Raw genomic sequence first — 16128 nt, 5'->3', positions numbered from 1 at the left:
TAGAGGCAGCGGCTGTGTGGGAGGCCTCGTGCCCACAGCAGACAGCCACGGCCCCCAGCGGGCAACTTCGCTGCTTCTTACTGTGCAGCCTTCTCATGCCTTCCTCACTTCTTCTCTCCTTCTTCCCCTCGCTGTCTCTATCATACATTTTATCGTCAATGAAGGGCAATTTTAAAGTTTATTGGCTGTATTACATCAACCAATTCTAGACTCAAATTTCATTTTTGTTTGTTTGTTCTGAGATTTTACACAAAAAGTAATCTACATATAACACTATGACTTTTGCCTGCTTGGAGCAGATTTCACTTGTGCCCTCACCATCCATAATGGGTCTGATCTATGGTAGTTAATGCCTTCTTTTGTTAAAAAGGAGTTTCTCAAAATGTTTATCTCAGGGCAAATGGAAGAGAGTCACCTAACAACAGAAATCCTCTAAAACCTTTGTGGGCAACAAAAATTACCATTTTGTAAGCCATTAACAACACTTTTTTTTTTTTTCCAAGCTGCCCTTTCAGTTTCCATACAAAGTCAATAAAAAGAAAACAAAAACATGATAGTACAACTGTTACTTTATTTGAATGTGCAACAAATCAAAAAATCATGACTATATAGCATATATTGCCAGCATCATATTTCAGCTGGCCAAATTGCACTATCAACGTCACCAACTGAGATGGTGTTCCAGACCAGGAGGTCTCAAATTCCACCATCTGTTACTTTTGACCTGCGCTCTGAGAAATAGTATTTAATTTCTTGTATGTAACGATGAAATGTAGCATTATATATGAGAAGAAACAGAAATAGTTTGGATTTGATCATTTCGTGTATGCAATTTATAGTTCTTGTATAGTTCATTTTATTTAAAACAAGTAAAAACATAAAAGTAATGATCACTTGTTAAATGATACACACCAACTTTTTAAAACTTTCTATTACTTGTGGTAATTTAGGGCCATTCCTCCTTCATATGCTTTTTTAAAGACTGTTTGCATACTCTTACTCAAGACGCAGTGCTTTCTCTTCCTTTTCCTGTAAAACTTATGGCAGTACATTGTATAATGACAAGTGACCAAAAAAATCAATTCGTAATCTGATTTGAGGGTTTTGATTTCCTCTGATGAGTTTAAATTTCATTAAAAGCAACCTTATTCGAACATAAAAGAAATCCTTGAAGGGTAAAACAGGGAATTGTCTCAAAGAGTATAAAGAATCTAAACTCTTTTGTGCTATTTATTCATGGCATTAATTGTGCGGTCCAGCATGCGGTGTCGGTTGGCAGATGCTTGGTTATCAGGCCCTGCGATCTGCACGAGGAGGGGAAAAAAAGCACAAGGGCTCACATTCAAAAATCGTTCTTTGGCATATTGACACTTTAGTTATCAACAGCCCTTATTATCTGCTTAGTGGTAGATCGCAGCTTGCTGGTGACATAATAAGCTACAAATCACTGATGGGGCCCTTCTGCATTCTCCTAATTGTATGTATTCTCTAGAAAAAAATTATCATTGGTCCTCTTGTCTTGATGAGAAATTGACATTTTCTGGCTGATTCTGCGCAAGCACTATGCGGGGGAGATAAGACTTATAGTTGTTTTAAAGGAGTGCAGCCATTCTTTCAGGGGCCTCTTTATTGCTCTAGTTGACCCACTTGATGAGTATGGATTTCATGAGGTCTTTTTCAGCATTTGAACTATAAAAGGTTCAGAATGACACCACCCCTTATAGACAAAAGATAACCTTGCCCTTTGAATATATTGATTCTTTATTAACTAGGCTGTTTAATGCAATGAAATGAGGCATTAGATTGAAGCCTATTTCAAGTGCTTTGAATAATCTTTAAAAGCTTGAAAGACTTTAAAAAGCTGCTCTGCAATAATTGGCATATACTTTTAGACACTCTATTCCTTCATTTTGATTAAGGAAATTTTATCATCTTCATCTTTGCATTTCTAAACTTGGTACAGGCTGACACAACATATTTTTATGCCAGGGCTATTACCAAGTTATGGATACAGATGTGTCATAGGTGCTAGATTGCTCTAGGACTGTCGTTCATAGCACAAAATGTATTTTTTTTTGTTTTGTATTTTCTTTGCAACGAATGTTAGACCAACCATTTAGAAACTCATTATTCAAACCTTTGAAATAAACCTAAAAGGAACAGTGCCAGTAGGCATCGTACAGACTTTCATCCCCGTAAACCATCTTATTTTTAGTGGAGTGCATCTGATTATGCCACTGGTTAAACATGATACACAGATACATATGCAAAGTGAAATGACTGTCAATGCAAAATAATAATAATAAAAAGTGCTCTATATTTTTAACATCTATTTTTGTCACACATAAAAACTATGTAAATATTGCAGGAAATATAGTTAAATATCCTGGTTTTGCTTCTTTGTAAAATATGACTGCAGTAAGTTTCAGCTTCTCATCACACTCCGTCATTTAACTACAGAAGCATGGGGCACCTACAGCATGCTACATATCATTTGGCAATATATACACATGCATGTACATGTATTTACTTCCGAACTTGGAGTTTTTCAGTGCCTTCTTGAAGTTCCCAGCAGCCCCTGGCAGCGATGGAACAAAACTCACGTAATGAACTTCCTTCCTTTACCAGGACATGCACTTGCCTTGGTGTGCCTCAACTTCGGGTTTAGAGCTGGAACTGTCTCCCGTGAAAACACCCTCTGACCAGGAGGCTCCGAATCATGCCCACCTCAGCATATTCACAGTTCAAGTACATAATATGTGCATTGCATGTGCTATAGTCCAAGGGATAAAATATTTGTGTTCAGTATTATAATTAGCAAAAGCATTTGCTTTTTTATCAGCATTTACAAGACAAGCAGATTGACCTTCATTGTGAAACCACTGCATGGAAAATTTGGGCTGTGCTATGTTTAAAATAACTTTTCCTGTTTACAGAACTTTACCATGCCATAATAAAATGGAGGGGAAAAAAAAAAAAAATGCTCTACTGCTACCTTTGCAAGAAGGGTGTCTGGGACACAGTTTTGGTTACATACTTTACCAAGGCTGAGCACCAAGTCACTGCCGGCCTGCAGAAGGCTGCTTTCTTCTCAGTCTTCTCATGGGCTGCCTGGGCTATCCTGGCTTTTCTCATGGAAAAACCCACTTCACGGTTTATATTTTTTCTTAATCAAGACACGGTTTATATTTTTTCTTAATCAAGACATAACTACAAATGCTGACAGTTAGAAATGAAACCCCCAGTGTTGCATTTTTTCGTTTTGTCTTTAGTCAGTTTTTTAATAATCAAACCAGATAAAATTACTAAAAATGAAATTCACAGACAAGAAATACTTTAATTAAATATTGTGTAAAATGAACATTTTTTATACAGTTAAATATATGAAAAAATGTACAGATAAAACAATCTTATTGTAGGGTCTTTAACAGTAAAATCTACCATTTAGTGAAGCTTTCAATTTGGAGACAATGAAGCAATGAGTGCATTGACTAAGTAATCTAAAACACAAACAGGTTGCATTTATGAAGAAACTTGCAAACTTTCTTAACATGTACACGTGACCTCTTCGTTAGATCAAAACCTTACTTAGACAAAATATAACTGAGGCAATTCAGTTCCAAAGTGACTTCTCAGGCTTTTCCACTTAGCTAAGCCTTATTAGTTATCACAAAATAAATGCACAAGGCATTTATCAGCTGTGATACACTGTATCATTCTTTTAAACCCTTTAATAAACACTTTACTAAAATGTGCATTTTTGCCCAGAAAGAAAAAGAAAAAGGAAAAAGAAGAAAAAAAAAAAAAGATCCCTCCTTTTTGGTTAAAACTTTAATTCTGCTGCAGTTTGCAAAATGTTTTGCAGTGCTGCATTTGCAAACTATTTAGTGCAAAGTAAAAAAAAAACTCGACATTTCTCACTATGGATTTGGCACTAACAGCCACAATACACTACGGAGGTCATTCCAGTTTAAAAAGTACAGTCATCTATGGGTCTATTACAAAAGGTCCCATAAAAAACTGATAAAACTAAATAAACAAACCCCAAACATTTAAAAATTATGTACGATCCTGATCTCATGTGAAACTTGTATCTTTTTTTAAACAGTGCAGGGTTCAGGAGTATGCAGAGTGCAGCAGAAAATAGACACGTAAAGGAGTGATATAATTGTACACCAGTTTTGTGCTTTTTTTTTACACCAGAAATCATCCAAATGAAGTAGTGATTAACAATTGTGGTGTAAGCCTGTGATAAAACAGCACAAAAGTTCTTCAAAGAAGTTCACTTTTAAGGCATCAGAGAAGTTAATGTGGCAAACATTTTAATTAAAGAAGTGAATTTATTTTAAACTTTAGGCCTCTGAATTTTTCCAGTAAACACAGTTCAGCTATGTGGCAAAGTCATGGGTGGCAGCTAAAAATGACTTTTTACAATCTTAAAAAAAAAAAAAAAAAAAAAAGCAAACAAACAAAAGAAAAACAAAAAAAAAAAAAAGGAAAGAAATGCAACCACAAAATAGATTCCTCTTTTTTTGTGGCTGTATCACATGCACATATTCTACTAGTATTCATTACAGCCATGTGGCACAATTTTGATTTGACTATACAACAAACAACTTTTTTTTCAAAATTATTTGTTCTGATAACTTAAAAATAATATAAAAATAAACAATGAATTTGAATTTTCCTCAAAAATAATAAAAAAAGGATGGAAAGTCTAAATAATAGCAACTTTATGAAGTACAAATGAAATGTACGGACACTAATTTATTTAAAAGAAAAACATGAAGGCAACTGTTCTTGGCTTAATGCTATTCTCAGCATCACAATACCAGGCCATGACAAAAACCAATACATACAAGAAAAAAATGATGAAAAGCAATATACAAAATTTCAAAGATAAATACAATATTTATAGTTGATATGTTACAAAATAAATTCCCTTAGTGACTGCAAGTGTTTATGTGAAAGAAAGTGTTGCAATGGATAAGACTATTTTATTCCTTATAAGCTTCATAAGGAATAAAATTTGCTTTTCTAAATATTTAAGTGGATCTGAAAAAAATTCAAGACAAGTGTATAAATATTTAGCTACAACTTTGGCAAAATCACAAAAGTCTACAATTTTATAACCACATACAAAACACATTAGGGAAGAAGGATCTAGAAGTCAAAAGGACAATTTTCTGGTACAAGAAACATAGACTTCACAGTAGCCTAAGAATGCAATAGTATACAGTGCTAGCAAAAGTTGAAAAAATGTTGCAGATCACACTTGCTTAACAGGAAGCTCTAGCAGTGGAAGTATAGGTTTTTACCAACAGACAGTAGCAATTTTTTCTCTGTCAGTGTGCTTGTTGAAGGCAAGAGAATTCAATATCAAAGGTACAATTTCTAACTACAATAAGTTACAAAGTTCCATTTCATTAAGATGAAGTTAAGCAATGATAAACCCTCCCGCGCCCTCCCCTGCACCCCGTTGTTTTGTTCTAATCATATATTCATCCTTTTTCCAGTTTGATGGCTCATAACCTCCTTGGCCCCCTTTTTTCCACCACAAAAAAATATTTCACATTATAGAGATACACAACCATTGTGAATCTAGTTATGAGTACAGAAAAATGTTCGGAGGCATTTTTCATCAGTGTTTCATGATAATCAAAATGGTGCATCCACAAAGTTTCTCCCAACACATAGCAAGTACTAGACATAGCCAAGACGTAATCAGAAACTTTATACAAAATAGGCGTCGCTTTTTCCTTATTCTTCAGGACTGAGAAATGTGAAAATATGAGAAAAATTCAGTCAATAAAATGGAATTGTTCGTGAAGAAGTAGGTTGTTTGCATGTAGATTCTTAATAGTTTAAATAAAATCTTTAAACAAAGTCTTTTTTGTAGCATTTCGATTTGTTGCTGATTCTGTTTGAAGACACTGTTTCCATCAGCATGTCTTAATATACTAAACTTGTCCCCTAAGCCCATCCTCTGAAGCTTGGTGCTACGGTAGGTAAACAAAATGACTTTACATTGGCGGGACTACAAGCCCAGACATAGCTAAAAGAAAAAGAGAAAAACCAGCTGTTATTGTTATGTTTGCAGAATAAGGCACATCTGGTTCAAAGCGAACGCAACGCTCAGCACAACGCGGGAGCAACGTGGCCCAGCACGGGGGGTTGGACCGGGGCGTTTTGAGCAATGCTTTGTGCGTCCTGGCATGGCTGCACATGACGGCCAACGATGCCGTCGTTCGGCATCCAGCATCACACAGTGGAGAGAAACACCACAAAACCGCTTTCCCGGCGAAATGTTCCTTTACTTTTCCGATGATCCTGACACCTTTTTGTGGGAAGCATCCCCGCTCCCGTGCGTGCGCTGTTCCTCGGAGCGGTTTGTTAATAGCAAACCGCAGGCCAGACTCCCTGGGGACGGGCGATGCTGACAGCTGAGGAACAGCGTGGTCACTTCTGGTAATGTCAGGCAAGGCCAGCTCACCCGCCAGGCAAGGACCTCGCGCTGCTCCAGCTCCGGCACTGGAAGTCTCACTAACCTCAGTTTCCTTCCCAAGACCTGGCGCCTGAGCAGAAAACCTCCATTTTGACATTCTCCTAATTGTGCTTTATCATAATAGCAGGGCCGAGCGAGTCAAGGACTCTCTAAGATCAAAGCCAAGTAGTGTACACCTGCTCTGAAATCTGTACACCAAGTGCTATAAAAAGGCAGGAGATTAATATCCCTGGACAGTCGTCTCATTTTTTTTTAACAGTTAAACACTGAGAGGCCAAAACCTCCTGCTTTTTTTCTAGTCAACTCCTTGGTAGAAACATAATTTAGACCATCTTTAATGTTAGTGTTGTTTAATTTTTTGTCATAATGACATTTCTCATTAATTTATGTACAACAGATATTAATAAATTTGTTCATGTAGTGATGTGAACTTCAATTTCTCAGTTCATTAATTTCAACAATATTAATTTATTTCAGATTCTCTGTTACAACTTTATGGTTTGGAAGACTTGTGTACATACACATTCCCTACATAGCAGAATCCCCTATAGCAGCCAGTTATAGTTTTACTGCATGCTTTAAACCTAAACAGCGACAGAAGCCACAAAACTGGAAACAAGGAGTGAACAGTGCACCTATCGACAGACTCTTTCTACCAAAAGCCCTCGGTCTCCATGCGACGTTTCCGTTGAGCCTCCTGTCCACCATGTTACGTCAGCCCGGGCCAGAGGACCATCGAGCTCCGAGCACTCCCCTGCTTAGCCACCTACTCACAGGCTGAATTCTCCTTCCCCCTCTGGCCTTTCTGTGCCACAGTCCTGACAAAAAGCTCCTGGGCAAGCACCGGGCCCTGAGAATCGCAAGTGCTCCTGCTCTGGCCGCGTTTTCAGTCAGTGGGAAACTGGGCCCCACGAGCTGTGGCTCGTTGGGTAGCCCCAGGGCAGGCAGGAATGAGAGATTAGGTCATACAGAGCACGTCTGAAACAGGGGACAAGGCTGCAATCCGCAGCTCCTGATGGTGGAGACGTGACCATCTGAGCCCTGCCTGCCTGGGGATGACACGCACGTGGACCCTGGCCTGGAGGGACCTGCTCAGGGGTGGGGAGGAGGCCATGATGTTCACCAGAAGGTCTCCTGGCCTGGAGGATGGGAAGGAGCACCCCTAGCCTGGGTGCTGGTGACCAAGAGCACACATCCAAAGCTTATTTTGAGGTGTTGCTCTATTGCAATACAAGAACCAGCCACACCAGAGATCAGGATCAGTGCAGGACAACCCAAAATATACTGTCCTCCTATCTTCTGATTTCAGGTTCAGCAGGGATCTGTCATCTCACTTGCATCGAGGTGACTGTGGGACATACAGGCCATGTCTCAGAGGCCGCCTCTGCCTGCACATTGTGCCAGCACACTAAGCAAAATGCAAAACAGCAGCACTGATCCAGCTATTTCTTTCTTCCAATAATAACTTAGCAGAAAACAAAATCCAGATTTTTCTTACAGATGTTGTGTGGAGAAATATGTTAATTAATAGCACGTAACTATCTGGTAAAAATACCCTATCCATTTTAATCAGATGTTTTTTGTAAATCTCATGATTGGCTTCCGGTGTGTGAAAACATAGGTTGCCTGCTGCATACTTTTCTGAAATCTTTAATTCAAGCCATTCAGCTATAGTTGTCAAATTCCGTCTGTTGCACAATAGGGAGGAGGTGCCAAATTGGTGCCCTAGACATTTATTTCACTATTTATTTTAGTTGTGACATTTCACAGTTGTGAATTTCTGCACTGTGTTTCTTGCTGTGCAAATTGATACCAAATGCATTCCTAAAGAAAAATGGGTGGCTAGTTTTTTAATAATACTTTTAATAGTTTCATCCGGGGGAAGACCAGAAAATTAAGCAGGATGGAATTTTAAAGGGATGTAGAGAACCTTTTGCTCTGCATTACAATCATAAAGCTTAACCAGGGTGCAATATTTTCACAATCTATAAAAAGTAAATTACAATTGAAAACTGAATTCTGAACACATTGTACTTCCAACTTTACAGCAAGCCAGCACTCTCTTGCTAAAAATTTTATTTTATATCTTATATGTCCATTGTTTTAAACAGGAAAAAGCTCTCTGCCCTAAAGAACCCATAGTCTAGCATCCTGCTCTTAAAAAAATGTGCAAGTACTTAACTTTCTGATCATAGGCTATCTAATGGAAGTCATACAAAGTTAACAAGATTGTGTTTTTTTGGATAAGGCCCAAAGGCCCTATTCTGCAGACTTACAGGAGTGAGTCATACTTGCAGTGCAGCAGAGACAGGGACATCTCACTCTGCAGGCTGCAGTTTCCAAGTTTTGACCCTAATTACAGTATCAGTGGGCAGAGGATGCATGTTTGCACAGCCGAAGGAGGAACGGATCATGAGTGACGCAAAGGAGACTACACATTAGCACTGGCTAGCACTGCCTACGTGATGGGTTTTCTTAGATTTCATCAGTTTGTCTTCTTTTTTAATCTTTTTCTTTTTTTTCTAAGCCTCTGTCTTGGATGTCTTTAGAAAAAATAAAATAAAAAATAAAAATAAAAAATGAGTCCCCTTGACAGTTACAGACCTCTCTTTATTCACTTCTTGGCAGTGAGTCCTACAACACACCGTGGCTGTTTTGGGGCATGCTGGTTGGTAGCAAGAATTTTGCTCCTGGTGTGCTGGGTTTAAGAGGCAGGGAGAGGGGAAAAGCTTCCTAGTTCTGCTCCTGCTTCCTCACCATCTCAGGCGTACCAAGAACAGCAATTTTTTCACACACAGTCAAATCCCAAAGGGGTTTACTTAGGAAGAACTGCTGCAATAAACCCCCAAGCTCCCTATGAAAGCACTACCCTTGTGTGAAGGGCCATTGCATGTAGGGTTTTGCCATATTCTCATCTGATTCTGCCTGTTCACAGTACTAACAAAGTTTTATATGAATAGCAGGAGGCTGTATGGCCCAATTGTGTCAGCATGCTGCTGTCTTGCCATAGCGTGGTCAACCACCTCCCCTAAAAAATTACCTAGGAAAAAAATGGGCAATTATTTCAGAACAGAGCCTATGTGGGGAGAAAGTAACGAGCAATGACAGAGAGGATATCCTGCCCTAGGTTAAAAGAGCATGTCATCCTTTGCTAGTGAGATCCATCAGCTGTGGGATTTACCTTAGAAACAAACACTAGTGACCATGAGCTCTTGCTTCTGTCTTGGCTTGACCAAACAGACATGGCCATTCCTCATGGTGCAGGCTTCCCAGCTGCTGCTCAGCTCTTTCCCATCCAGCTGTACAGTGAGGCTCGGTGCTTGAGGACCACTGCAGCTCTTGAATTCCATGTTTTATTTTAACACAGAAAATGTATTATGATGTGATGATCAGAAAACTCTCCAGCCTCTTGTACAGTGATTAGAAAGAAAGTAATTAAACTTTACAAAGGGCTCAGCGTCAAAAAAAATGGCTAAGAAAATAGCAAGAAGGAAGCAGAACTCCCCTAAATAGTCATACGGGTAAAGTGCAGTGCAAGTAAGCATCTCCTGCATGGCTGGCATTTCCTTAGGAGGCCTCATGAAGGAAGCACACGACCAGTCCACCCCAGAACGTGCCTGTCTGGCTGCTGGGCTCTGGCTTCCTCGGGTGGAGGCACTGGTTCAGCGCGTAAGGACAGCTGGGGCAAGTGTTGTCATCCTGAAACCTCCCGTCAGCTCAGACTGAATTAACTGGGCAGCTTCGGCTGGAAAAATGATGGTGATGAAGGAACTCACCAAGCATGTGTCAGATACGATTTGATTTTCTCCGCAGCCCACAGGACTTGAATCCATGGATTTTACACTGTGTTAGAGCACCCTAACTATCGCGATGTTTAGTACCACGGAGTGAGGAGAGGTACAGTTTCCCCTGCTGGAGCAGTGCTATTTTGCATAAATAATTCAAGTTTTTGCCACAGCCTGGAAGTCGGTGCTGTAATCACCAGACCAGAAAGACATCCTTGTTATCTCTGTGTCATTTTGTTCAATACAAAAAGATTTGGTTTAACTGTCTCAGCTAGGTAAGGAAAATGTGACTGTTTTATTTTTCTTCCTCAAATCAACATTTCTATCCATTCTCAGTTTGGCTGTTGAACTAAAAAAATGAAGTCTCTGCACAGCCCTAAGTCTAAGTACCCTCATGTTTTAGAAGCTCTGAATGCTCACTGTTGCAGGGACAGCTCCGTAATGCAATAGTTAGGTCTCTGGGGCACGTAACAGAAATCCTTAGAGTTTTAGCAACACCTGCAGGAGGGAATTCTCTGTGGATGGTGCCAGGTCTGCTGCTTGGGTCACAGCATCCCGAGCACAGGGGGCAGCTGCGCCTTGGGTCTCAGAGTTAGAGCTGAATTCCTGACCTGCTTAACAAAATCAGCATTGGCGGATTCAAAGTGGTCTACCAGGATTTTACACAAAGAGCATTTTGCACCTGAGGATGAAGATGGATGATTACTGGGGTGGTTTGGAGGTGCCAAAACAGATTAGGTGCTCGATATCTGCTGGGAACTGGGCATTTAGCCTGCTCGGGCTCCTCTGACAATACCACTTTGCAATCATCTAGATCATATATGCACCTGAAACCTTGAATAACTAATGGAAAAACCTTTATTTACATACTGAAATTATAGAAATTTATATAATTTTAATTTAGGTCTTTTCAGAGTGAAGCCATATCAACTAGTTAATGGGACTATATATGTAAATAACTACTACAGAATATACAGAATAGCTGACTCAAATCTAAGCCATGTGTTAGCACATTTTATTTTATTTTTTATTTTTTTTATTTTATTTTATTTTATTTATTTTATTTCAGTATTTAATTTTTATACTAGTGTTTTTGTTTTGTTTTGTTTTGTTCGGTTGGTTTTACCTAAAGAAGAGAGTAGGCCACTGGATTATTTTATGAATGGATAATCTTCTCTAAGAGTATTGCTTGTACCTGGTATAGTTTTCTACTTACTGCAGCATAGTAAAGCTTCAACTAAAAAGACTTATGCAATGACATAAATTGTTAATCTAATTATCCTTTTCTTTAACATCTACCCTACAATAAGATTTGTAGCTGTATCCTCAGCCCTTCATTGACCTGAGTGCTTAATAAGCTCTCAAGATGTTATCTTCTCTGGACCAAGAAGTTAATAACAAACTACAGGGACATCCGTTTTGAGATACTGGTCTGGTATGGTCAGGGTTTTTGGTGGTGGGCAGTTCTGCAGGATTATGTCTCTCTGAAGTGCCCTAAGCTAGATACCACAAGATACAGGTATCCAGAATTAACAAGCAGTTTGACAAATCAAAATATATGTCTCCATCTGTTTTTCTGTGAGTGGTCTTTAGATTATGGATATCATGATGGCAATTCTAAGAATAAATACAACTGTGTTACCTGTCATAGCTAAGAAAGTCAAGAGGAGTCACGACCCCTAGGATAACAGTGTCTGCAGCCCTTTGTGGCTTTCTTTCTGATCTGAAGTGCTGCAATGTACTGCCCTGAAGAACTAGGTTCATTCTTTGCAAAATGCAGGCAAGCAAACCTTTTTGATTATTCTAATAAATCTGACAATACTATCTCCTCAACTTTAAAATATGCCACATAAAGGAAGCTTTATTTGTTCATATTGATATTCCTATATAAAACATACACTGTCTGATAATTCCTTCTGCCCCACTACCAGCAGGTGACCATGTCAGTTCTGCCACTGATCTGTAAATTGTTCATTATACTACCTGCATGAATTCACATGGATTAAATATATATATATATGATTACCTGCCTTAATTAAAATATTTGGATATTCACTTATGGAAGTAACTAGCTTAACACTACAATAAGAGAGTGCATTAGGACCATGAGCATGTAAACTCGCTGCACTAGTGGCTAGCTAGTACAAGAGAAGGTTAGCTTGCTGAGTAAGAACTTGACCTGATTTATACTAATTTGCAGTATTTTACAATGACTATCACATCATACGTACAATGAGGAAATAGCACCACACTATGCTGAAATGTTGATGTTTCCAAACATCAATAAAACTGTATTAAAAAAAATGTTCAAGGAAATGCAAGGAGTAGGCAAAACCTCTAAGAAGCATTCAGGGATACATTCTTAATGTAATATTTAATGCAAAAAATCTTAGGGGAAAATGCCAAAACAACTGTTGTTTTCTCTAATGTAAGTATTAAAATTGACCTCAGAAATTTTAAAAAAATCTTAGCATATCATTTGTACTATTCTACTTCTTCTCCTACTTTCACATCACTATGAGAGCACCAGAAACTTAAAAATATCGTAAGGTACCTTTCTCTGACATAAATGATCAAGGGTTTTAGTGTATGCACCAAAAAGCAATACACGGAAAATTGAGAGAGATCCAGCTCACCTTGAAGTCCATTTCCATTTGCACTGGTGCAAGATGGTGGAGGAGAGGCTTGGGGCCTGACAACAGGAGCAAAGGCGCTCTTTTGTTTCACTGCAGAGATGACATTGGCAGGTGAGAATGAGAAAATGCCGTGTGTACTGCTACAGTTTGAAGGGAGGGTGACCGAAGAGGCTGCCATGGTAGGGCTTGACGGCACTACTGCAATAAAGCAAAAATAATCAGGACTCAGATTGAGGTTTTCACGGCAAACATGGAAAAAGAGAGTGATAGGGCCTTGCCTCTTAAAATATATATATATATAAATATATATTTAAAAAAAAAAAAAAAGAAAAAGAAAAAAAAAAAGAAATGAAATGCCTTGGCTTGGCCACTCTCTGGATAACAGGCAAACTCTTTTGTGTTGGACTTTTGTTACAAATTGTGCAGTCCAATTTTTTTTTTCTATCTGAGATTGTATTATGGCACAAACAGATCAATTTATTATATTCATTTTTACGTCCAGCCTCCAGAGTCACCCCTCCTTTTATCCAGTAGCTCACAATATAGAAAATCAAAACAATGCAAGTATTTGATTTTGTAGTAAATATGAATCTATATGATGATGTGTTACCAAAAATAGACACTTACTGCCATAAGGAGAGTTAGCTGAGGAGCCATTAAGAAATCCAGGGGAACCTGGTACACCTAGATTGGGCATGCCGGCATTGCCATATCCATTCATGCTATTGCTGACTGTGTTGTAATTGGACTGCTGAGGAGTACTGCTCGGAACATATCCTCGCGGGGAAACACTGCTTGTGTTGCGACTGTAACCTACTGTGTTAGAAACCCCCCCACCCCAAAAAAATAATGTTATTTTATAATATAAACTTAGGGCTGGGGGGTTTCCTCATGCATCATATATTACACAGTTTTAATTGATTGCACAGCTTTGCTCTAAGTTGTCTGTTACTGCCCTATCAACTCTTGCAGTTTGAGATAACCTTATCACGCCAACCCTACTTAAATCATCTGCGAGCACTCTATGTTGTCTCTCCTCTTAGCATAGACAGCCAACAAAAGCTCTCTTCGATCCAGCTGTGTCAGTTTGCTTCACGTTTGTCTTTAGTAGCAATTATCAACAGGCTTGATTCCTGCCTGGTACCAACACACTGAATGAACTTTCAGCCTCTCCAGACCTTCATACGCCAGAGCTGGCAAGAAAAACTTTTTTTTTTTTTTTTGTTGCAGTGATTTACTTTAAAAGGCTGTTTCGGGGTTTTCATTTTATGATTGGTATTTTTATACTAACAATAAGCTGATACTTTCATAAGGTGTAGTCATCAGTGAAAACTAATTCAAGATCAAGTACAGAATTTTATAAGGCTTATTAGCTTGGAAATGCATTAAAAGACAATCTCTTATAAGAGGAAAGATAGCAGAATCAGGATTTTAAACAACAATTTGTTTCTATCTGAGCAATCAATTTAATAATTATGTTGCAAGCAAAAAAATATGGTCTTGAACATATCTAATAATCTGGTTTCACTCCTTTCATTAGTATCAAAATTAATTTTAAATGCAATATGCTACATGCATTTTCAATTACAAAATGTAAATTACATCAACTATTTCTTTTATTAGTAACATATATGTCATACATGCTTAAAAACAAAATACTTTAAAATCACAGACATCAAATTAGTTTTATCTGTGTAAATACTCAAAAAAACAGGTGGAAATAACTAGACATAATTATTTTATAATAAACAAACACATTGTATATTTACTGTGAATAATAAAGAGCTTTCTATACTTTGCCAGTTTCTTTTTCCACCAGAGATGCTTTATGATAACAGTAAACTAAAGAACAGGAAGAATTAAGTATTATGAGAAAGTTAAAGACAGCATTTCATTACATGATCAGACATATGACTATGGGGAGAAGAAGAGGTAGAACACAGTGGTGACATTAGCTAATATTAATAGGCACTGTCCAAACGCAGCCAACAACATGAAGGATTAACTCTTGAAAACCCACATACCTTGGTCGTTAGCTTGTGATGTTTCTGAAACATTAACTGCTAGCTGGCTGCTAAATGAGTTCACTCCCATCATGCCAGTATGAGCTGGAGTGTTGGCTAGAGTAGGAATCTGGTTGTGATTGCGTGGCACGCTGTATAACGCTTCAGCAATGTCAGCTGCTCGTTTCAGGATTATTTCCTATAAAGATACAAAATAATTACTAACAACTAGGAAACTTATTTGTGCAAATGTTCAAAGTTCTAATAATGTTAAAATCCATAAAAGAGATTCATGTGAAGTTATAGTAAGCATGGGAATTTTGCTATTTGTTTGTTTGCTATTTGTCAAATGAACTTTCTGTTTTCCCTCCTCTGTTCTGGAGTGCTATATAATCTCACATCAACACAGTACATATAAAGAGATAAAGAAATGAACATAAAATTAGTTAGTGTTGTAAGCCATGTGAAAATTGTAAACACATATTTTCTTCATCCAGTGCAGTAGATGTATTTCCAGCAGTTTGCAAAATGCAGTATGGTTTATTCGCTCTGTTTAGCAGATTTATGTAGGACTTCCCATTAGTCACTGTATATTTTGGACTGAGTTCAAGGTTATTCTCTTGCCTTAATGATTGCTTATGCTTTTGGCGCCTTACACTTAATTGTCATTTCTGATAGGCAAACTAGCAGTGAGAAGAGAATGGGAAGACGAAGCATTTCCCTTAGAGCATTGCATCACATCAGACTGCCCTCAAGGTGGCTGGCAAAACCACACAGCGTACAGAAAGAGCGTGTTGATGCTTTGCCAGCTTTGCAAATAGCAGGTATTGATTTACATATGTAAGCATGTATACAAGAAGTGCACTTGTGACCCACCTGGTTGTTATGGGGCATCCCATATAGGGCTTCAACAAGGTCTGCTGCCCTCTTAAGTAATACTTCCTAAAGAAAAACAAACAAACTATGTCATGTTTCACTAAATGAAGCCATTGCTCCAAGGAAGAAAAAAAAAAGAGAAGTACGATAATGTTAACAATTCACAGTGGCGTCTATAATTATGAGGAAGTAATAAAGTGGGGAAAATATATCACACACTATCCTGGTGCTATTGCTATATTTAGAGGATGTATTACAAAGATAGGAAGGTATTTTGTTTTGGAGGAAAATACTGTTTGTGGTTTGAAGTCAAAGTTAGATAC

The 16128-nt window shown here is 38.2% G+C and overlaps 1 protein-coding gene across 14 annotated transcripts in view; it reads right to left on the bottom strand.

Moving 5' to 3' along the window:
* Positions 1–3302: 3302 nt before the first annotated feature.
* EBF3 (EBF transcription factor 3) overlaps positions 3303–16128 on the bottom strand; it is a 120353-nt gene continuing 107527 nt past the window's right edge. For 5 of the 14 annotated variants that reach the window (XM_067000898.1, XM_067000900.1, XM_067000901.1 and 2 more), the window contains exons 12-16: positions 15806–15871; positions 14951–15128; positions 13554–13742; positions 12927–13124; positions 5854–6055 (exon numbers count right to left, since the gene is read on the bottom strand). In XM_067000898.1, the coding sequence (XP_066856999.1) occupies positions 6024–6055; positions 12927–13124; positions 13554–13742; positions 14951–15128; positions 15806–15871 (663 nt within the window). In that variant the 3' untranslated portion in view covers positions 5854–6023. Of the gene's footprint in view, positions 5774–5853; positions 6056–12926; positions 13125–13553; positions 13743–14950; positions 15129–15805; positions 15872–16128 lie in introns of those variants that run through there. The other 9 variants (XM_067000903.1, XM_067000904.1, XM_067000905.1 and 6 more) reach the window with 4 other exon arrangements.

This window comes from Anser cygnoides, chromosome 7 (assembly GCF_040182565.1).
Source record: "Anser cygnoides isolate HZ-2024a breed goose chromosome 7, Taihu_goose_T2T_genome, whole genome shotgun sequence".
NCBI lineage: Eukaryota > Metazoa > Chordata > Aves > Anseriformes > Anatidae > Anser > Anser cygnoides.
This window is presented reverse-complemented; position numbering and strand designations above follow the sequence as displayed.